The sequence below is a fragment of the Mizuhopecten yessoensis genome, unplaced genomic scaffold, assembly GCF_002113885.1.
Source record: "Mizuhopecten yessoensis strain PY_sf001 unplaced genomic scaffold, ASM211388v2 scaffold6297, whole genome shotgun sequence".
Classification (NCBI taxonomy): Eukaryota; Metazoa; Mollusca; class Bivalvia; order Pectinida; family Pectinidae; genus Mizuhopecten; species Mizuhopecten yessoensis.
The window spans coordinates 6,171-24,931 of NW_018406479.1; the positions used below are offsets into that span (position 1 = coordinate 6,171).

The window sequence follows — 18,761 nt, forward strand, 5'->3', positions numbered from 1 at the left end:
CCCCACCCCCACCCCACCCCGTTGGGCGGGGCAAAAAAGGTTATTTTGCTATATTACTTTAAGAGACTTCTCTGAAACTAAGCAATGGTTATCAACCATAGGGCCCCACCCTTGGATGCTTAGTTCCAGGGTCAAAACCTTGAAACCTTTGAGATCCCCACCCCAAAACTAAATATACAATTGCTGGCATTGACCCTACTATACAGATATGCTACAAGGATTGACCTTGGTGTCCAGCCCTATCCTCGGGATCTTATTTTGGTATATCTAGGTGAGCGATACAGGCCATCTGGGCCTCTTGTGATAATATCTAACCATTTTCGGCCTGTTGTGGTAATATCTTACCATTTTTTCTATGTACTTAATTATGGATATAGTTTTTAACCTTTATAGTTCAGTTTCTTTTTGGTGTAATATGTTTAGTAATTGTCCCGTATTATTGTTGTCAGGCGCGATAACAATTCCCCGTCGGTGAGCCATGCAGTAATAAACTAGCTTATTGACCATTAAACTTTACAGTTTGAAAGCATGTCATTGTCAGATAGATATGATTGGAGGATGATATTATTTGAATTATTCGTTTTGGAAAAGTCATAACTCCTGCGTTAGTCAATCATGGAAATCACAAAACAGGTTCTGATTGTTTCTAGGGATTCAATCCGATATCTACGTCGAATTATCTGGGGGGGGGGNTCTAAACTGCTGAAATGTAAAAATAAAAATGCAAACAAAACATAAAGACAATGCTAATGACCCTAAACAAAAACGTTCAAACACAGAGAGAACAATTCAACATTAACTGAAGAGTACAGTCACGAAGTGACTTAATTCGGCATACATAACTAGTACAACAAATGTTGTAAGCGCTTGGTATGATATGAAGCGATGTCAGACATGGATAGCAAAGGCGGCATCAACCTGATAAGCATGTGGCTACCCGTCCATGATGAAAATGAGTAAGTAGATTAGGCTGCTAAAGCAGCTCTTTACCTAGACACAAAAGATATTTAACTGCCCTATTGGTATTTTTAGGCCTTCAATCGCGAATATTATTAAAACAAATTTGCAAAATACATGGTCTGGGAAAATAAATTTGAAATTCAACCTAACGTAGGGGCAAGTTCAACAAGTAGAGCAGACCGCAAAGTTGAAGTTATCCTCTCGCGACTGCGCATAGGCCATACCTGCGTCATTCATAGTTACATTTTACATAAAGAAGACCAACCGTATTGGCATTCGTGTGATTAGCCATTTACAGTCAAACAATTTATAAATGAATGCGTGAGAGATTCTATCATGCATCGTCTATCACAAGTGTATTAAGAACCGTTTCTGTTCAATCAATTTGTGATTATATACTCTCAATTTATCTTTATAATAAAATCTGATATACTGTATATAACAATACAATTGGGAGTTTTCATTTCAAAATATTTTATTAAATCAATCAGATTTAATGGGAATTGGGCAACAGGCAAAGCCTATACAAGCCCTCTCCCAGGAGGTACATATCAAACAATAGCAATATAATGAACTATGAATATTTACATACATGCTTTAGGAACATAAGAATTAAATCAGTACCAATGATGATAGGAGACACCGTACATACATACATACATACGTGCATGCACATAGATACATACATGCATGCATGCATGCGTGCATACATACACATATACATACACACCTAAATACATGCATACATAACATTCAAAATCTGTTGGTTGATTCTATATATGAATACATTTGTTCACTGTTCATGCCTTTGTTTTGCATTTGTAAACTTATTCAACCTTTTCTTATTTCGATTTTGACGTATTCGGTTTCACGAATGTCTATTTTATGGTGTTGTTTGGCCCTAAATGACTGGCATTGTCGATCGGCCGTAAAACAATACGAAAAAAATCAAAATCATATTTGCACACCAGTCACGAGCTACGTTTTTCGTATTAATATTAAAAGAGATACCAACATTACCTGAAAAGATGACAGTAAAGCTCCCTTATTTTTTTCCAAAAATCATATTTTTCGAGATTAATATTTAAGTTGGTAACTATATTTGTTATCGTTTAATGCCAGGGTGATTTCAGGTAAGCGCTACTTCAGATCTGCCCCGAGCTTTTATATGCCTTACAATACGCAATTTAACGACACATCTGCACGATGATCGAGCTAAAGAGTATGATCGCGACATTGATCTGGTTATATTGTCGAGGAGAACATTTTACATAGATAATTGCCGAGCTGATGTCACGCAAGTTTATTTACACTGACAAAAATCTCGGTTATAATTTAACGCTATTATGTCACGCTTTAAATTTAAGGTCGTCGAGGAAACATCATTGACGAAATAGCTGATGTTAAAACCTCCGTAGCATCAGAAGTGCTACCTTGTGCATTTTACCTGGTTCGCTAGTAGGTGGAAATGATTTCCTGGTATACATTTCTTTAAAATTCTAGGAATAATTTGTAAAACTGAAAGACGATGAGAGTCTCTCGGTAAAATGCTTCTTGATCCACAACCTCAGTGTTTATTTTTATTTTCATTATAGACAAGCCCATCATTACTCTGGACAGTTCTACTGCCTACATCAACGAGAGTGTGGACTTTCGCAGGATTTGTAAAGCAGAAGGTAACCCTTCTCCTAGTGTGGCCTGGTATCGTGGAACAACTTTTAAGAAGTCAAACGGGATACTCAGCATCCCCAGGATAGATAGAACAGACGCGGCCAGCTATGTATGTACTGCAACGGCAGGTTTTACAGAGAATCTACAATCTACGGAGCGGTTTATGCTTGTCGTCCAATGTGAGTAAAACAAATGATGCTACGATGAAAATGGTGCTGAACCTTTCTGCGAGATCATTTATGCTGATTTTATTTGAGTTTCATCTCTCGTTTGTCTAAGGATGTTTTTCTGATACAAATAAAGGTTAAAAACAAGCATTACCCTTTGCATTTGATACACAAAGACATGATATATGTTTTACTGTTATCGCTGTTCATTTCAGTATTGTTTTTCCTGGTTCATTAAGCAATTGAAACTAGATGTGCATTAACATATATTTTATAAATAAATAACCATATCACAGAGGATTCAGTACGCCCATGATAGTCACAAGTCAATGTATATTGGACACAGATGTTAATCGCGTTATCCAAAAGACAACCTGTATCTGTCTGCCCTATGAAGTCGCATCAGCGGGTCTCGGGGTATATCATATAAACAAAAATAATATGTGAATCTATCCTAAAGCATTCCAGTGCTACCCTGATAATATGTTTAGATCAAAGATTGTGTCCTACTGTAACAGACCAGATATTTTTTTTTAGACGGACCTGATGTAAACCTTATAATCACCAACACAACAGAAAACGCAACAAACGTTCGTCTGTTTTGTATAGCTAGTGGTGTACCTTCCCAGTACACATACAGGTGGAAACACATGTTAGGATCTACAGTAATTAGGGACATGTTTGACCAGGTGACGAGTTTAGGGTCAGTTAGTACACTTACCATTCCAAGAGTGACATACGAGGATATGGGGACCTATGTTTGTGAGGCGAGCAATGGATACAGGGGTAGAGATGGTCAGATTGCACAGACACGACAAGACTTCCTGTATGTGAAAGGTAACACTATTATGTTTTGTTCTAAAAAGGTTTTCTGGTTTTTGACAACTTACTTTGTTTTCTATTATATATGAACGCCAAGCTAAATGTATTTTACAATGTTGAACTTAAACTACATTACAATCGAACATAGTTATAATAGGAAAATATAACAGATATAAAAACAAAGTCAATACAGCATGTTGTTGACACGAAAAGCCGCCTCGTATTTGTTCCAACAGCATTCTTTTTATGACTATGAACTCATATTTTAGATAACGTAGTCTGTTCGCAATTGGTCGTTACATCAGTTTTGTTATTATACAGGAATATATCCAAAATTGTCGTGATCTTTACAGCATAACTCGATTATAAACTTCTTGATCAGTTATTATTTGAAGAGCCGTACCTCTGTCGTCCCTTGAAACATAGCAAAACTGTGTCAATTATTGTCAGATAATTGAATTTTTGTTGAATCATTTTGTAAGATCACATTCCCGAAGGTCAAGAGGAATTCAATTTTGTATACACGAAGTTCGTGTTTCCTCTGGGAGCAGAGGGGAGGGGCCATTAGGGAGAACAAATGAGAAAATGTTAAAAATGCTTCTCCTTCTGTTTGAAGGGAGGGATACTTACCAAATTTGGTGTAGAGTATCCTTTGGTAACGGGGACATAATGTTTTCATAAACAGACGGTATGGCTCCCTTTGGGGCTGAGGTACGGGGCCTAAAAAGGGTAATTTTGTTGTTTAAAGGGGCTTTATTTTCCTGGAACAAAGTGATGAATATCAACCATATTTAGTTTGGAGCATTCTTTGCTGGTTGATGATTCAAAATTGTTCCAGTTAAATGCTGACACTTGTTCTGGGGTGTGGGGTCAAATAGAAATTTTAGATTTTGACATTTTCGAGATCCCCGCTCTATAACCATGTAAACAATTGCTGAACATCAAGAGACAAACACAATCATGATAAAAATATTGCCTCATAATGTTTCCCCCCACCCCTAGGGACTTTATTTCTGAGTCAAAACATTCGATACCCACCCAATAAGTACATATTATCGGTGTTTTTTTCTTTGGGAACTCCGGCTGTCCTCCACCAACAAAACCAGGTACGACCTGAAATGACCATAGCTGTTAATAGGACGTAAAAGACAAACAAACCAAACCAGAGTTGGTACAAATAGAGATAATACTTTGTCTACCAAAATAATACGGTGTATTTCAAAAATAATGCGTTGCCTAATAAAATAAAACGATGTATTCTAAAGATGATATGTTGTCTATCAAAATAAAATGATGGATTCTACAACATGTATCTTTAATGTCTAGTTTGCAAATATTACAAAGAATATTTCTCTTTATCTTAAAATATGATGCTCGTTGATACACATGTTAATCTTCATTCCAATATAGGTCACAGTAATAAAAAATGACAGGTAGTTTAATCACTGTCCGCCAAACAGTCAAAATAAGCCTAATTTATAAAATATGTTGTGATGATCAGCTGCGTGTTGTGTACTACTATTCTTTGACTTTTAGGCAGACCACAAGCAATCAGTGTACATAATACATATGTAACAGACAAAGGCACCTCTCTTGACATCAACATTACTTACATCAGTTTCCCTGAGGCTTTGAACACTTCCATCTTACGTGGAGGCTCTACTTTACCTCCAAAGGGTGAACTTTCTGTCACGGTCTCGTCCGTTCCAGTGACGGTGCTATTCTTTAACAAGAACGTTTCGATTGACGGTTACATCGTGCAGCTACACTTCAGCACGTTTGAGACTAGACACCAGGGCCGCTATCAGCTGTATGTTTGGAATGAGTATACTTACTATTACGACTTCGAAATTATTATATCAGGTGAGTATACCATTTTAATTTTCAAGTTGTAGTGAAAAAAACAAATGAATATGAATACAGTTCAGTTTGTAAATGCAGGATACCATAACTTTAACACGGTCCTATGCAACAAACATACGTCGTATCTGGACGGTCTTTCATCACCAAATAGCAATGTGGATATGACTACTCCCTGTATTTCATGTGAGAAATGTTTTTTTTTTTTTAAAGAAAAACAAGCCGTTTAGTGTGCAACATTAACATCAAATTTCCATCATTATTACAAGTAGTCCACGGTAGAACGTTTCAGATACTGAAAGATCAAGGTTTAACTATCAGCAAAATTAAGACCGCGTTATTAAATTACCTTATTTGATTATGTCATCTCCATTTTGTTAGTGATATTCAGTATTGTTCTAACAGGTACAGATGTGTGCGTTTGAATGATCAGCACCATACAATGATGCATTTAGTTTTAGGTTTTGTAAAAATACATGTTTTCTAGAGCTAATATGTAAATTATAATCCCAGTATATATATTGAGGGCAATGGGCATCTTGCAACGAAAGAAACATAATGTGTGGATACATTATTAATCGATTTATTGGTTATATGTGTATGTTGATATTGATGTTAATTGTTTCATAGTTATATCAAAATAAAACATAGAAGACACATATAATGTCATAATATCATGAAAGATATAAAAAGACAAACAAGCAGCATGTCACAAACTTGTTTTAAGAAATGATTGTTATATTTGTAAATTTAAAATAATCCTTTCCAGACTGTTATATTTGTAAATATAAAATAATCCTTTCCAGACAAGCCAGATCACCCTACAGGCCTTTTGATTGATCAAATCACGGAAAGCAGTGCCGTCGTATCTTGGACCCCCGGGGAGGACAACGGAAATATTCAAACATTCACATTGACTTGTCAGGAAAACAACGGTGAATTCCACACAAATATCACCCTGAACCATTCAATTTCATCATTCACAGTTGAAAATCTCGATTTATCAACGGAGTATGACGTTACTGTCTTTGCAAGCAACGCAATGGGAACAAGTGAACCCATCACTAGTACATTCAGTACAATATCAGGTAAAATTCTTGACATATAGTAACAAACATTTTAGTTTAAAAATGTGTTTTCCAATCTATTATGAATTTAAATTTTTTGTTTCATTGTCCGCTGTATGAACTATTTTATTAACGCAGTAAGTCCGGTGACAGATACATAACTTTAACCCAAAAATAGATAAAGGGTTTGAGTTGGTTTGGTTTTAAACGGTTCAACGTCCATTTAACGGCATATGATGATTAAGGTTATATGTAATGCATGTGTGTAAACGTACTGCAGGATATGCTTGATGGACCTTCCTAGCGCACTCAACATGATATTCAGCCCAGTTACATCATACTGATAACATGTAGTAATACTAACACTATACTGATTACGGGCTAACAAGCGAGTTGTTGCGATAACAAGGAGGCATTTCACTGAGGTGTATTTCTGTACAAAGTCTTTTCAAATTTCAAAGCTTCAGAGGAGATATCGCATTTGAAAGATACACAGATTGAACAAGATATCAATAGCTAATAAAACGATACCAAAATTAAACATTCCATGCCTTCCCCTATACATTTATTGTGTTATGTAAATATTATGAAAGCATTTCCATCCATTTGTAGCAGAGGCAGATGGTTGGAATGCTGCAATAATTGGTGGAGCTGCAAGTTCAGCATCTGCGACTATCCTGATTGCATGTGTTATAGTTGTCCTGATTCGTCGTAGGAAGAAATCATCTGAACCAAGTAAGTGCATATCTGTTTGAAGGATTCTGTTATTTTAAGACAACACCTTAAACAATTTTTACTTATTGCATGTAATGTGTCTAGACATCTGTTTCTTTATGGAAAAAATATTGATTCATTCCGGTGTTATTAATATAGTGTTTTATAAACATTCATGGTTACTTAATTTCTTTGATTTCTTTCAGAACATACTGAAACAGAGTAAGTATATACCCCGTGATATAATGAAACACGACACTTTATTTATAGGAATCAATATTTCAATTCCTATTTAATGACGTGCCACATCGATGCATAGCACGTGTCACTAATAATTTACAGTTAAACTCCCGGGATCGTTTTTTATTACAAATCTCTTTTTTAAACAGGGAGTGTCCCTTCAATCTTAACTACTTGACAACTGTTGGTCTGTTCAAACAATATTCATAGTCATTTTTACTTATTAAGTGGTCTTTTACCTTTTCATTTGTTTGATGTCATTTCCCTTAACATGTTGTATTGACCTGTTATTGGCCCTAATGTAGCACTACAAAGTCGGCATCAGAGCCGCAATATCGTAAGGAGGCAAAAACACCAACTTCACTTGTCTCCGACACACATGCACGAATACACAACACGCATTACGCCACGTCCGTTAACGACCTTGGCCGTTAATAGGACGTAAAGCAATATACAACCAATTGGTCCTATTGCCGACTGTATAGTGCATTCTAACTGGAGTATTTCGCCTATGACACCCATCACAGTTCTCCGACCAGTCGCATTATAATGAGGTTAATTTTGTGTTGATGGGCCGTTAAGAATATAGTAATGATAACAATTACGTGGTACATACAAAACGGATGTACGCTGTAATTTTACTCGCCATGTTACGATATCGGTAAACGGACTATACTATCTGTCTTAATAAAAAGGTATCTTTATTTAATTCGTACATTGAAATAAATTTGATACGATTTGTATAATATAGAACACCTGGTAAACAGGAACAACATCAAACATAGATCACGTGGAGAGTTGTCATAAACAACGGAACGTTAAATTATTTGAGTTAAATATTAAGGGTAAACACTTATAACTGGGTATTCAGGTATGTTTACAAAATCATTGAGTAACCTTGAAAAGGAAAGTGTATCAACTTGTATGAATGTCTCATCAATGTAGATCAAGAAGGATGTACTAAGAAAATGAAGACCTTGTTTATTCGGGGACATTTATCGTGGGGAAAAAATATGATTGAATTTTAAGGAAAATATATATTAAATCAGAAACTGTACAACTTAAGGGAGTACATTATTACATTTCAAATTGTAATATGTGACTATGTATACGAAACATCATTATTTGCTGTTTTCACTTCAAAGCCAAATCTAACCGTTGCAAATTAATTATTTATATATGTATTATACATATTGTGAGTGTTTAGGTTTATACATTAAAGATTCAACATCACAACTAGAGAAATATTTTGTTTGTAAATTTCCGTGAAATAGTGTTTACTTTTGCAATCAGCGAAGGTGATTATATTCTCCTTAATTCANGCTTTACCTCCAAAAGGTGAATTTTCTGTCACGGTCTCGTCCGTTCCAGTGACGGTGCTATTCTTTAACAAGAACGTTTCGATTGACGGTTACATCGTGCAGCTACACTTCAGCACGTTTGAGACTAAACACCAGGGCCGCTATCAGCTGTATGTTTGGAATGAGTATACTTACTATTACGACTTCGAAATTATTATATCAGGTGAGTATACCATTTTAATTTTCAAGTTGTAGTGAAAAAAACAAATGAATATGAATACAGTTCAGTTTGTAAATGCAGGATACCATAACTTTAACACGGTCCTATGCAACAAACATACGTCGTATCTGGACGGTCTTTCATCACCAAATAGCAATGTGGATATGACTACTCCCTGTATTTCATGTGAGAAATGTTTTTTTTAAAAAAGAAAAACAAGCCGTTAAGTGTGCAACATTAATATCAGATTTCAATCATTATTACAAGTAGTCCACGGTAGAACGTTTCAGATACTGAAAGATCAAGGTTTAACTATCAGCAAAATTAAGACCGCGTTATTAAATTACCTTATTTGATTATGTCATCTCCATTTTGTTAGTGATATTCAGTATTGTTCTAACAGGTACAGATGTGTGCGTTTGAATGATCAGCACCATACAATGATGCATTTAGTTTTAGGTTTTGTAAAAATACATGTTTTCTAGAGCTAATATGTAAATTATAATCCCAGTATATATATTGAGGGCAATGGGCATCTTGCAACGAAAGAAACATAATGTGTGGATACATTATTAATCGATTTATTGGTTATATGTGTATGTTGATATTGATGTTAATTGTTTCATAGTTATATCAAAATAAAACATAGAAGACACATATAATGTCATAATATCATGAAAGATATAAAAAGACAAACAAGCAGCATGTCACAAACTTGTTTTAAGAAATGATTGTTATATTTGTAAATTTAAAATAATCCTTTCCAGACTGTTATATTTGTAAATATAAAATAATCCTTTCCAGACAAGCCAGATCACCCTACAGGCCTTTTGATTGATCAAATCACGGAAAGCAGTGCCGTCGTATCTTGGACCCCCGGGGAGGACAACGGAAATATTCAAACATTCACATTGACTTGTCAGGAAAACAACGGTGAATTCCACACAAATATCACCCTGAACCATTCAATTTCATCATTCACAGTTGAAAATCTCGATTTATCAACGGAGTATGACGTTACTGTCTTTGCAAGCAACGCAATGGGAACAAGTGAACCCATCACTAGTACATTCAGTACAATATCAGGTAAAATTCTTGACATATAGTAACAAACATTTTAGTTTAAAAATGTGTTTTCCAATCTATTATGAATTTAAATTTTTTGTTTCATTGTCCGCTGTATGAACTATTTTATTAACGCAGTAAGTCCGGTGACAGATACATAACTTTAACCCAAAAATAGATAAAGGGTTTGAGTTGGTTTGGTTTTAAACGGTTCAACGTCCATTTAACGGCATATGATGATTAAGGTTATATGTAATGCATGTGTGTAAACGTACTGCAGGATATGCTTGATGGACCTTCCTAGCGCACTCAACATGATATTCAGCCCAGTTACATCATACTGATAACATGTAGTAATACTAACACTATACTGATTACGGGCTAACAAGCGAGTTGTTGCGATAACAAGGAGGCATTTCACTGAGGTGTATTTCTGTACAAAGTCTTTTCAAATTTCAAAGCTTCAGAGGAGATATCGCATTTGAAAGATACACAGATTGAACAAGATATCAATAGCTAATAAAACGATACCAAAATTAAACATTCCATGCCTTCCCCTATACATTTATTGTGTTATGTAAATATTATGAAAGCATTTCCATCCATTTGTAGCAGAGGCAGATGGTTGGAATGCTGCAATAATTGGTGGAGCTGCAAGTTCAGCATCTGCGACTATCCTGATTGCATGTGTTATAGTTGTCCTGATTCGTCGTAGGAAGAAATCATCTGAACCAAGTAAGTGCATATCTGTTTGAAGGATTCTGTTATTTTAAGACAACACCTTAAACAATTTTTACTTATTGCATGTAATGTGTCTAGACATCTGTTTCTTTATGGAAAAAATATTGATTCATTCCGGTGTTATTAATATAGTGTTTTATAAACATTCATGGTTACTTAATTTCTTTGATTTCTTTCAGAACATACTGAAACAGAGTAAGTATATACCCCGTGATATAATGAAACACGACACTTTATTTATAGGAATCAATATTTCAATTCCTATTTAATGACGTGCCACATCGATGCATAGCACGTGTCACTAATAATTTACAGTTAAACTCCCGGGATCGTTTTTTATTACAAATCTCTTTTTTAAACAGGGAGTGTCCCTTCAATCTTAACTACTTGACAACTGTTGGTCTGTTCAAACAATATTCATAGTCATTTTTACTTATTAAGTGGTCTTTTACCTTTTCATTTGTTTGATGTCATTTCCCTTAACATGTTGTATTGACCTGTTATTGGCCCTAATGTAGCACTACAAAGTCGGCATCAGAGCCGCAATATCGTAAGGAGGCAAAAACACCAACTTCACTTGTCTCCGACACACATGCACGAATACACAACACGCATTACGCCACGTCCGTTAACGACCTTGGCCGTTAATAGGACGTAAAGCAATATACAACCAATTGGTCCTATTGCCGACTGTATAGTGCATTCTAACTGGAGTATTTCGCCTATGACACCCATCACAGTTCTCCGACCAGTCGCATTATAATGAGGTTAATTTTGTGTTGATGGGCCGTTAAGAATATAGTAATGATAACAATNAGTTATCATAAACAATGGAGCGTTAAATTATTTGAGTTAAATATTAATTATGAAGGAGCTAGACTTCTATCATCGTACAATGCCAACGTTAAAAAAAGAGTAAACACTTATAATTAGGTATTCAGGTATGTTTAAAATCATTGAGTAACCATGAAAAGGAAAGTGTATCGAATTGTATGAATGTCTTATCAATGTAGATCAAGTAGGATGTACTAGGACAATGAAGACCTTTTGTATTCGGGGCCATTTTTCGTGGAAAAATATGATTGAATTGCAAGGAAAATATATATTCAATCAGAAACTGTACAACTTAAGGGAGTACATTATTACATTTCAAATCGTAATATGTGACTACATGTATGTATACGAAACATCAGTATTTGCTATTTTCACTTCAACGTAAATTATACCCTATGCAAATTAAATATTTATATATATAGTAAACATGTTGTGTGTTTTAGGATTATACATTAAAGATTCAACATCACAACTGGAGAAATATTTTGTTGTATATTTCGGTGAAATAGTGTTTGTTTCATGCTTTATCATTGTTTTTATGAGCCATTTACTTTTGCAATCAGCGAAGGTGATTATATTCTCCTTAATTCAGATCTGATGATACCAATGTTGCGTGCACTGCAAGATCTAATTATGACAATGGTGAGTGTATCATTACCTTTTCACTGATCTAATGATTTATGATTCTTTTTCTTTGGGTCATCAATGCACGTTTACATGAAACCTCTACAGGTTCGGGGAATGGATAAACCTGCTGTCGTTAGAGGCGCACTTGTTATAAGCTGGAGGTTCCTGTAGTGTCTTCTGCTTAAAAGAAAACGATTGGACCAAATTTGAGCTGCAGCCTCAATTTCAACACTATGGATCTATAAATCTTCTCCTGAAATGTTCTTACCCTTTACCTTAGTTGTTGTGGGGACGTTTAACCCCAAACAAACCCTGCATCTATGAATTGAATTTATAGTGATACTGTGCGTATATATTGACAACTTTATTACTGTGCAGCAGGTACATTTTATGAACATGTATGGTGTTACAGTGATATTGCACTGAAAAGTCTGCTGCAGATCAGCGCTGTCACATGGGGAATTACTAGTGATAGGAAACACAGTATTTTGGACTGATGCAGTAAAAAGTAATATTTTAAAGATTAATTTTGCATATTTCACGTGCAAACACGTAACAACTTTAAGTGTCGCAAGTATCCTGTAATTTTATATGCCCTTTAACATTAACATCTGTGCGTTCATGATCTTTTTTCCCCATTAAGGAAGTCTGGTAGTGTCATTGGGAAATTGGAACACGCCAAACACTAAAACAAATCAAATGCACTGTATGCCTAATAGGAAATACGCAAATGGAATCAATAATTTAGCATTGTATATATAATATGTAAAGCGTTCTTCTATACTCCCAAAAAATTGACGGGGCGTAATATTGTATGGGGAGCGTTTATCCGTCTGTCCGTTCGTACTTCCGTACTTTTGTTTACGCAAGATAATTTTCTTTAAAATCGTTCAATTATGATGAAACTTGATATACCTATACATTATACGAAGACTTGGGCTTTGTTGGAAGTTGGACTTAATCAAATAGTTCAGGATTCTGATGAAACTTGGTGAATATTTACACATTATCTAATAACGAACTCTGCCATTAACTAAAGAACAATAGAAATGCGTTTGGTATTTATTGTTGTAAGACAATTTCATTTCTCTATCCTTTGTTTGATATATACACATGTTATCACTTCCAATGAAATCAATTTCATTTGGTAATTCCTTCCCCATTCCCCTTTGTCTTTGTTTAAAGCATATATAATTTAATGAAATATAGCTACAATTGTAGTTGATAAAATATACAAAAGATTGTATTACATACATGTGCTTCATGTTGTTTGTTTTTGATGCAGATTAGCCTGTTTATGCGAACTCGTTTCGTGCTATCAATACATTATTCATTTCAAATTATCCGTTGTTGGTTTAGCAAATATCGATGATGGTTTCAATTAATAAGGTTATATAACATTGAAGGATTACATAACATATCAATAAGATATGTTAATTTACAATAAACACTTTTTTTACATTATTCAGATGGACTGAAAGATAACATATTATATGAATCTGCTGGTCCATATTCCCCCCAACAACCCGGTCCGAGTACTGGAAATCGATCTGGAGATGTGTATGCTGTTGTGAATAAATCCAAAGCAAAGGCTAATGTCGCAGAAACCAAGCTTTACGCAGAGGTGAATAAACCAAAGAAAGGGGCTCAAGAATCAGCAATGTATGCGGAAGTACAGAAAACGGGAAAGGCACAAAAAGGTAGTCATCCGTCATGTACATATCTTATCTAATGGAAATTCTGCTTTTCTTTTTCTTTTTAGTAGTAAACCATATATGGTATTGATAAGATCACATAAAGAATGCAGAAATGCATAATATACTTCTGCAGGTAACTATCCTCTATAACTATGACGTCGCATGATATTGCATGAAGTTATTTATTACAAGCTCACGTTCTATATTTCGCTGATCTCGGTTACTGGAAAGGTCGGAGAAAACTTGGGAGTAAATCCCGAGTCTAAAGTTTAATTATTATTTAACTATCTGAACCCTCTTTGTAATAGTCAGGCAACAAAAAGTAGTGTTCATGGAGATACCAGCGATTAATCTGACCGAAATTTAGGTAAATTTATGCTACGCAATATAGTTTTTGTTTAAAAGCTAAATTTACTCGTGTCACAGATAATTAATTTGCAGGACATAGTTTATAATGACATGAAATTACTATTTGTATTATATATTTAGTTGAGATCGTGGTCCACAGTCCAGCGAAAGAGGTCACAAAGTCTTCTGAATACGCCGAGGTGAAGAAGAAAAAGAGAGGCATTGCAGCTAAGAATGGTAAGCGATCAAAATATATGATCTCAGTAAATGTAGCTGGTTACTGTTCATTTTTCATATTTTTGAAGTATCCTGTAATTTAATATACCCTTTAACATTAACATCTGTGCGTTCATGATCTTTTTCCCCCATTAAGGAAGTCTGGTAGTAATATTGGGAAATTGGAACACGTCAAAGACTAAAACATGTCGAATGCATTGTATGCCTTATTGGAAATACGCAAATAGAAACAATAATTTAGCATTGTATATATAATATGTAAAGCATTCTTTTATACTCCCAACAAACTGACGGGGCGTAATATTGTATGGGGAGCGTTTATCCGACTGTTCGTTCGTACTTCCGTACCTTTGTTTCCGCTAGATAATTTTCTTTAAAATCGTTCAATTATGATGAAACTTGATATACCTTTACATTATACGAAGACTTGGGCTTTGTTCGAAGTTGGACAAAATCTGTACATAACTAAAATGAGCGTACTATGCTCTGATAGTTCAACTTAGCTTTCCGCATACTAACTTAATCAAATAGTACAGGATTCTGATGAAACTTGGTGAATATTTTCACATTATCTAAAAGCGAAATCTGTCATTAATTAAGAACAATAGAAATCCGTTTTTCTTTGTTTAAAGCCTAAAATTTAATGAAATATAGTTACAATTGCAGTTGATAAATATACAACAGATTGTATTACATGCACGTGCTTCATGTTGTTTGTTGTTTTTGATGCAGATTAGCCTGTTTATGCGAACTCGTTTCGTGCTATCAATACATTATTCATTTCAAATTATCCGTTGTTGGTTTAGCAAATACCGGTGATGGTTTCAAGTAATAAGGTTATATAACATTGAAGGATTACATAACATATCAATAAGGTATGTTTATTTACAATAAACATTTTTTTACATTATTCAGATGGACTGAAAGATAACGTATTATATGAATCTGCTGGTCCATATTATCCACAACAACCCGGTCCGAGTACTGGAAATCAATCTGGAGATGTGTTTGCTGTTGTGAATAAATCCAAAGCAAAGGCTAATGTCGCAGAAACCAAGCTTTACGCAGAGGTGATTAAACCAAAGAAAGGGGCCCAAGAATCAGCGATGTATGCGGAAGTACAGAAAACGGGAAAGGCACAAAAAGGTAGTCATTCGTCATGTACATATCTTATCTAATGGAAATTCTGCTTTTCTTTTTCTTTTTAGTAGTAAACCATATATGGTATTGATAAGATCACACAAAGAATGCAGAAATGCATAATATATTTCTGCAGGTAACTATCTTCTATAACTATGACGTCGCATGATATTGCATAAAGTTATTTATTACAAGCTCACGTTCTATATTTCGCTGATCTCGGTTACTGGAAAGGTCGGAGAAAACTTGGGAGTAAATCCCGAGTCTAAAGTTTAATTATTATTTAACTATCTGAACTATCTTTGTAATAGTCAGGCAACAAAAAGTAGTGTTCATGGAGATACCAGCGATTAATCTAACCGTAATTTAGGTAAATTTATGTCACGCAATATAGTTATTGTTTAAAAGCTAAATATAGGTTTGCAGAATAGGTTAAAAAAGCAAGTGTGACCACAATTTCATCATTTAACCAGCCACATCGTTTGATTTGATGTCCATCATAGCAACTCTTTTAAAATAAAACGAACCGGCCCCAGTGATAAAGATAACTCTTAACCATATCTTCACCTGGCATATATTTATCGGGTATACACGAAACTATATATTTTTCGTTGATAGAGTTAATCTTTAGTTCTTGTTTAGAAAAACTTCGTGCTCGTGTAATACATCCTATAAAACGGAAAATAAAGCGGTGCAATATCAACCTAATGTCCAATAAAATAATACCAGTAATTCATTTTCGAATCAAAAGTTTACCGTTTTGTTTGTCTATCTTAACTGAAACCCTTGACATTCTCATGTAAAAGTCCGTTTCGCGAGGTGATTTGTCTGGTCTCTGTTATTGAATTCTGGGTTCCTGTTATCTAGGGACATGTTTTGATACAAAAAAAGTTAATTTCACGGCAGCGTATCGGTGAGATTGGTCTGCTTTTACAAAGTGTATTTCTCTGATACAGTCCAAGTATCAATGTCTTACTCTTGCGATTTGACAGTTTTGATGCCTTGAGGTAACCTAGAATGAGTTTTCTATTTCACGAGAAAATCCATAAGAGACATATAAAATATTCGAAACATAGCTTGAAATCATTGTACTTAGATTGTAGTTTCCCCTCTGACATTTTATATAAAAAAAAAGGTTAAAGTGATTGAACTTAATTTGGCAGACGGAGCGGTCACAGATCACGACGGAAATGGTGATGGTACAGACAAGCAGAGAGATGGACGACAGGAAGACATCTAAAAGGAACAACTTAGAAAGAATGATTCATAACCCAAACAGGTTATGTATCATCAATACTTAAACTCGTGTTAAAGGAGGTGATTCAATAAGTCGGATGTTGACAGCAGGCATGCAAAATTACAAGAATTACCTGGTGTTTTTTTTGTATTGGCGAAACTGTGGATAATACTAATTGTAAATTCGCCAATTTGACATGACAAAAATATACGAGACCACAACAGCTAACTTCTATTGAATCATAATACTAATCTTTAAACATATTTCGTTGGTCAGATTCGAGACAAAAAATATATATTGCAGATTCAAAAGTCCTTGCATAAATTGTACATAATGAGTTTATAATACTGCAAATATTGTATTACGAAACAAATTGCCGTCACCTATTTTAAATCGATGGAATGCGAAGCAAATCCTCAAATATTGTGCAAATTATTACGATACCGAGACGAAACTAGCTCTCATTGCATTAGTCGTCCTTCAATCGTGTTGATATATTCACGGCGAGAGAGTTCATATTTACTGCCTGGACATGCAATTAAGAAAATCATTTGTAGAGCAATCAACTAATGTAATTGTTACGGATTTTTTGCAGCAGTATGATATAAGGTTAAGTAGAGGTAGATAGTGTATTTTTGCGCATGGTACAGAGGGGAACAGTTCATTGACATATTGTACATGCATTTGCGGATTAGATAACAGGGTTTATTTTGCAGATGTTAATTTGTCAAAGTGCATATATCTGTTTCCAGAAGAGGATGAGAACAACGACAACTTTTAATTTGAAGCAGTTTAGCTGGATTAAAAAATAATTCGATTTTCTGATATGTTAGGACAGTTTTAGTTAAAGCCTTGAGGTGTAATTCAAAATCCGGTTGCTTGTCCGTGTCGTTACTGTTCGCTTATGTATGTGAAAGATGAAAGGATCAATTCAAAATAGTTGGAGATGTTTTCAGGGCAGAAAACAAAAAATATTTACATCATTATGGTTTTTTAATATATATATCAATGTCACGTGTAAGCAGTAATTACTTTCTCTGTCCTGTGATTAAGATGGTTTAAAAATATTTTACAATTGACACAATAACAATTCGCACACCCTGATATATATGTATTATATTCATTACTTGAAAAGGATAGGGGGAAAATAAGATCTTTTTTATTCGCGGATTAGATCACGGAGGCACGGTAGTCTAGTGGTAGGACACCGGACTCATGACCGAAGGGTTGCGAGTTCGACTCACGTCACTGTGTTGTATCTTTGAGCAATATACTTTACTCCGCTTGCTTCGGTTTACTCAGCTTTAAATGACTACGTGGTTCGGTAGTGCTAAAATTGTAGAATGCTAGCTGTTAACGCCGAAATGGCAGCACCGGCTGTGTGCTCCCCAGGTAGTTGAGAAATATATTGGCTGGTTGCAAAGGCCCTATATCCACGGACAATAATTTGTGAACAGCTTTGAGACGACCTATGAACTAGGTTGTGATAAAGCGGTATAAAAGAACCTCGAATTATTATTATTATTATTTTTATAGCATGGTTTATTTTGCAGATAGTTTATCGAATTTAATTGATCTACTTCAAGAAATAGGATAATACTAATGGCAACTTTTGGAGGAAACAGTATAGCCGGCTTATTAAATAGTGCTGATGTTATGTTTTGCACATATGTCATGGATGTCTTGGGGTGTAATTCAAAATCCGGGCAGAAAACAACACATTTTTACATCGTTATGACTTTTAAAATAAATGTTAATGTTACGTGTTAGAAGTAGGTTCCTTATCTTTTTTTTCTGATTAAGATCGTTTAAA

General features: G+C 34.8%; 1 protein-coding gene across 2 annotated transcripts in view; it reads left to right on the top strand.

Moving 5' to 3' along the window:
- LOC110451925 (nephrin-like) overlaps positions 1–18,355 on the top strand; it is a 21,967-nt gene extending 3,612 nt beyond the window's left edge. The window contains exons 3-13 of one of the 2 annotated variants that reach the window (XM_021500157.1): positions 2,556–2,810; positions 3,336–3,635; positions 5,157–5,483; positions 6,287–6,568; positions 7,160–7,282; positions 7,468–7,483; positions 12,255–12,304; positions 13,759–13,989; positions 14,476–14,571; positions 15,487–15,717; positions 16,875–18,355. In XM_021500157.1, coding sequence (XP_021355832.1) covers positions 2,556–2,810; positions 3,336–3,635; positions 5,157–5,483; positions 6,287–6,568; positions 7,160–7,282; positions 7,468–7,483; positions 12,255–12,304; positions 13,759–13,989; positions 14,476–14,571; positions 15,487–15,717; positions 16,875–16,951 — 1,988 coding nt within the window. In that variant the 3' untranslated portion in view covers positions 16,952–18,355. The remainder of the gene's footprint in view (positions 1–2,555; positions 2,811–3,335; positions 3,636–5,156; positions 5,484–6,286; positions 6,569–7,159; positions 7,283–7,467; positions 7,484–12,254; positions 12,305–13,758; positions 13,990–14,475; positions 14,572–15,486; positions 15,718–16,874) is intronic. The other variant, XM_021500158.1, reaches the window with a different exon arrangement.
- The last annotated feature ends 406 nt before the right edge of the window (positions 18,356–18,761 follow it).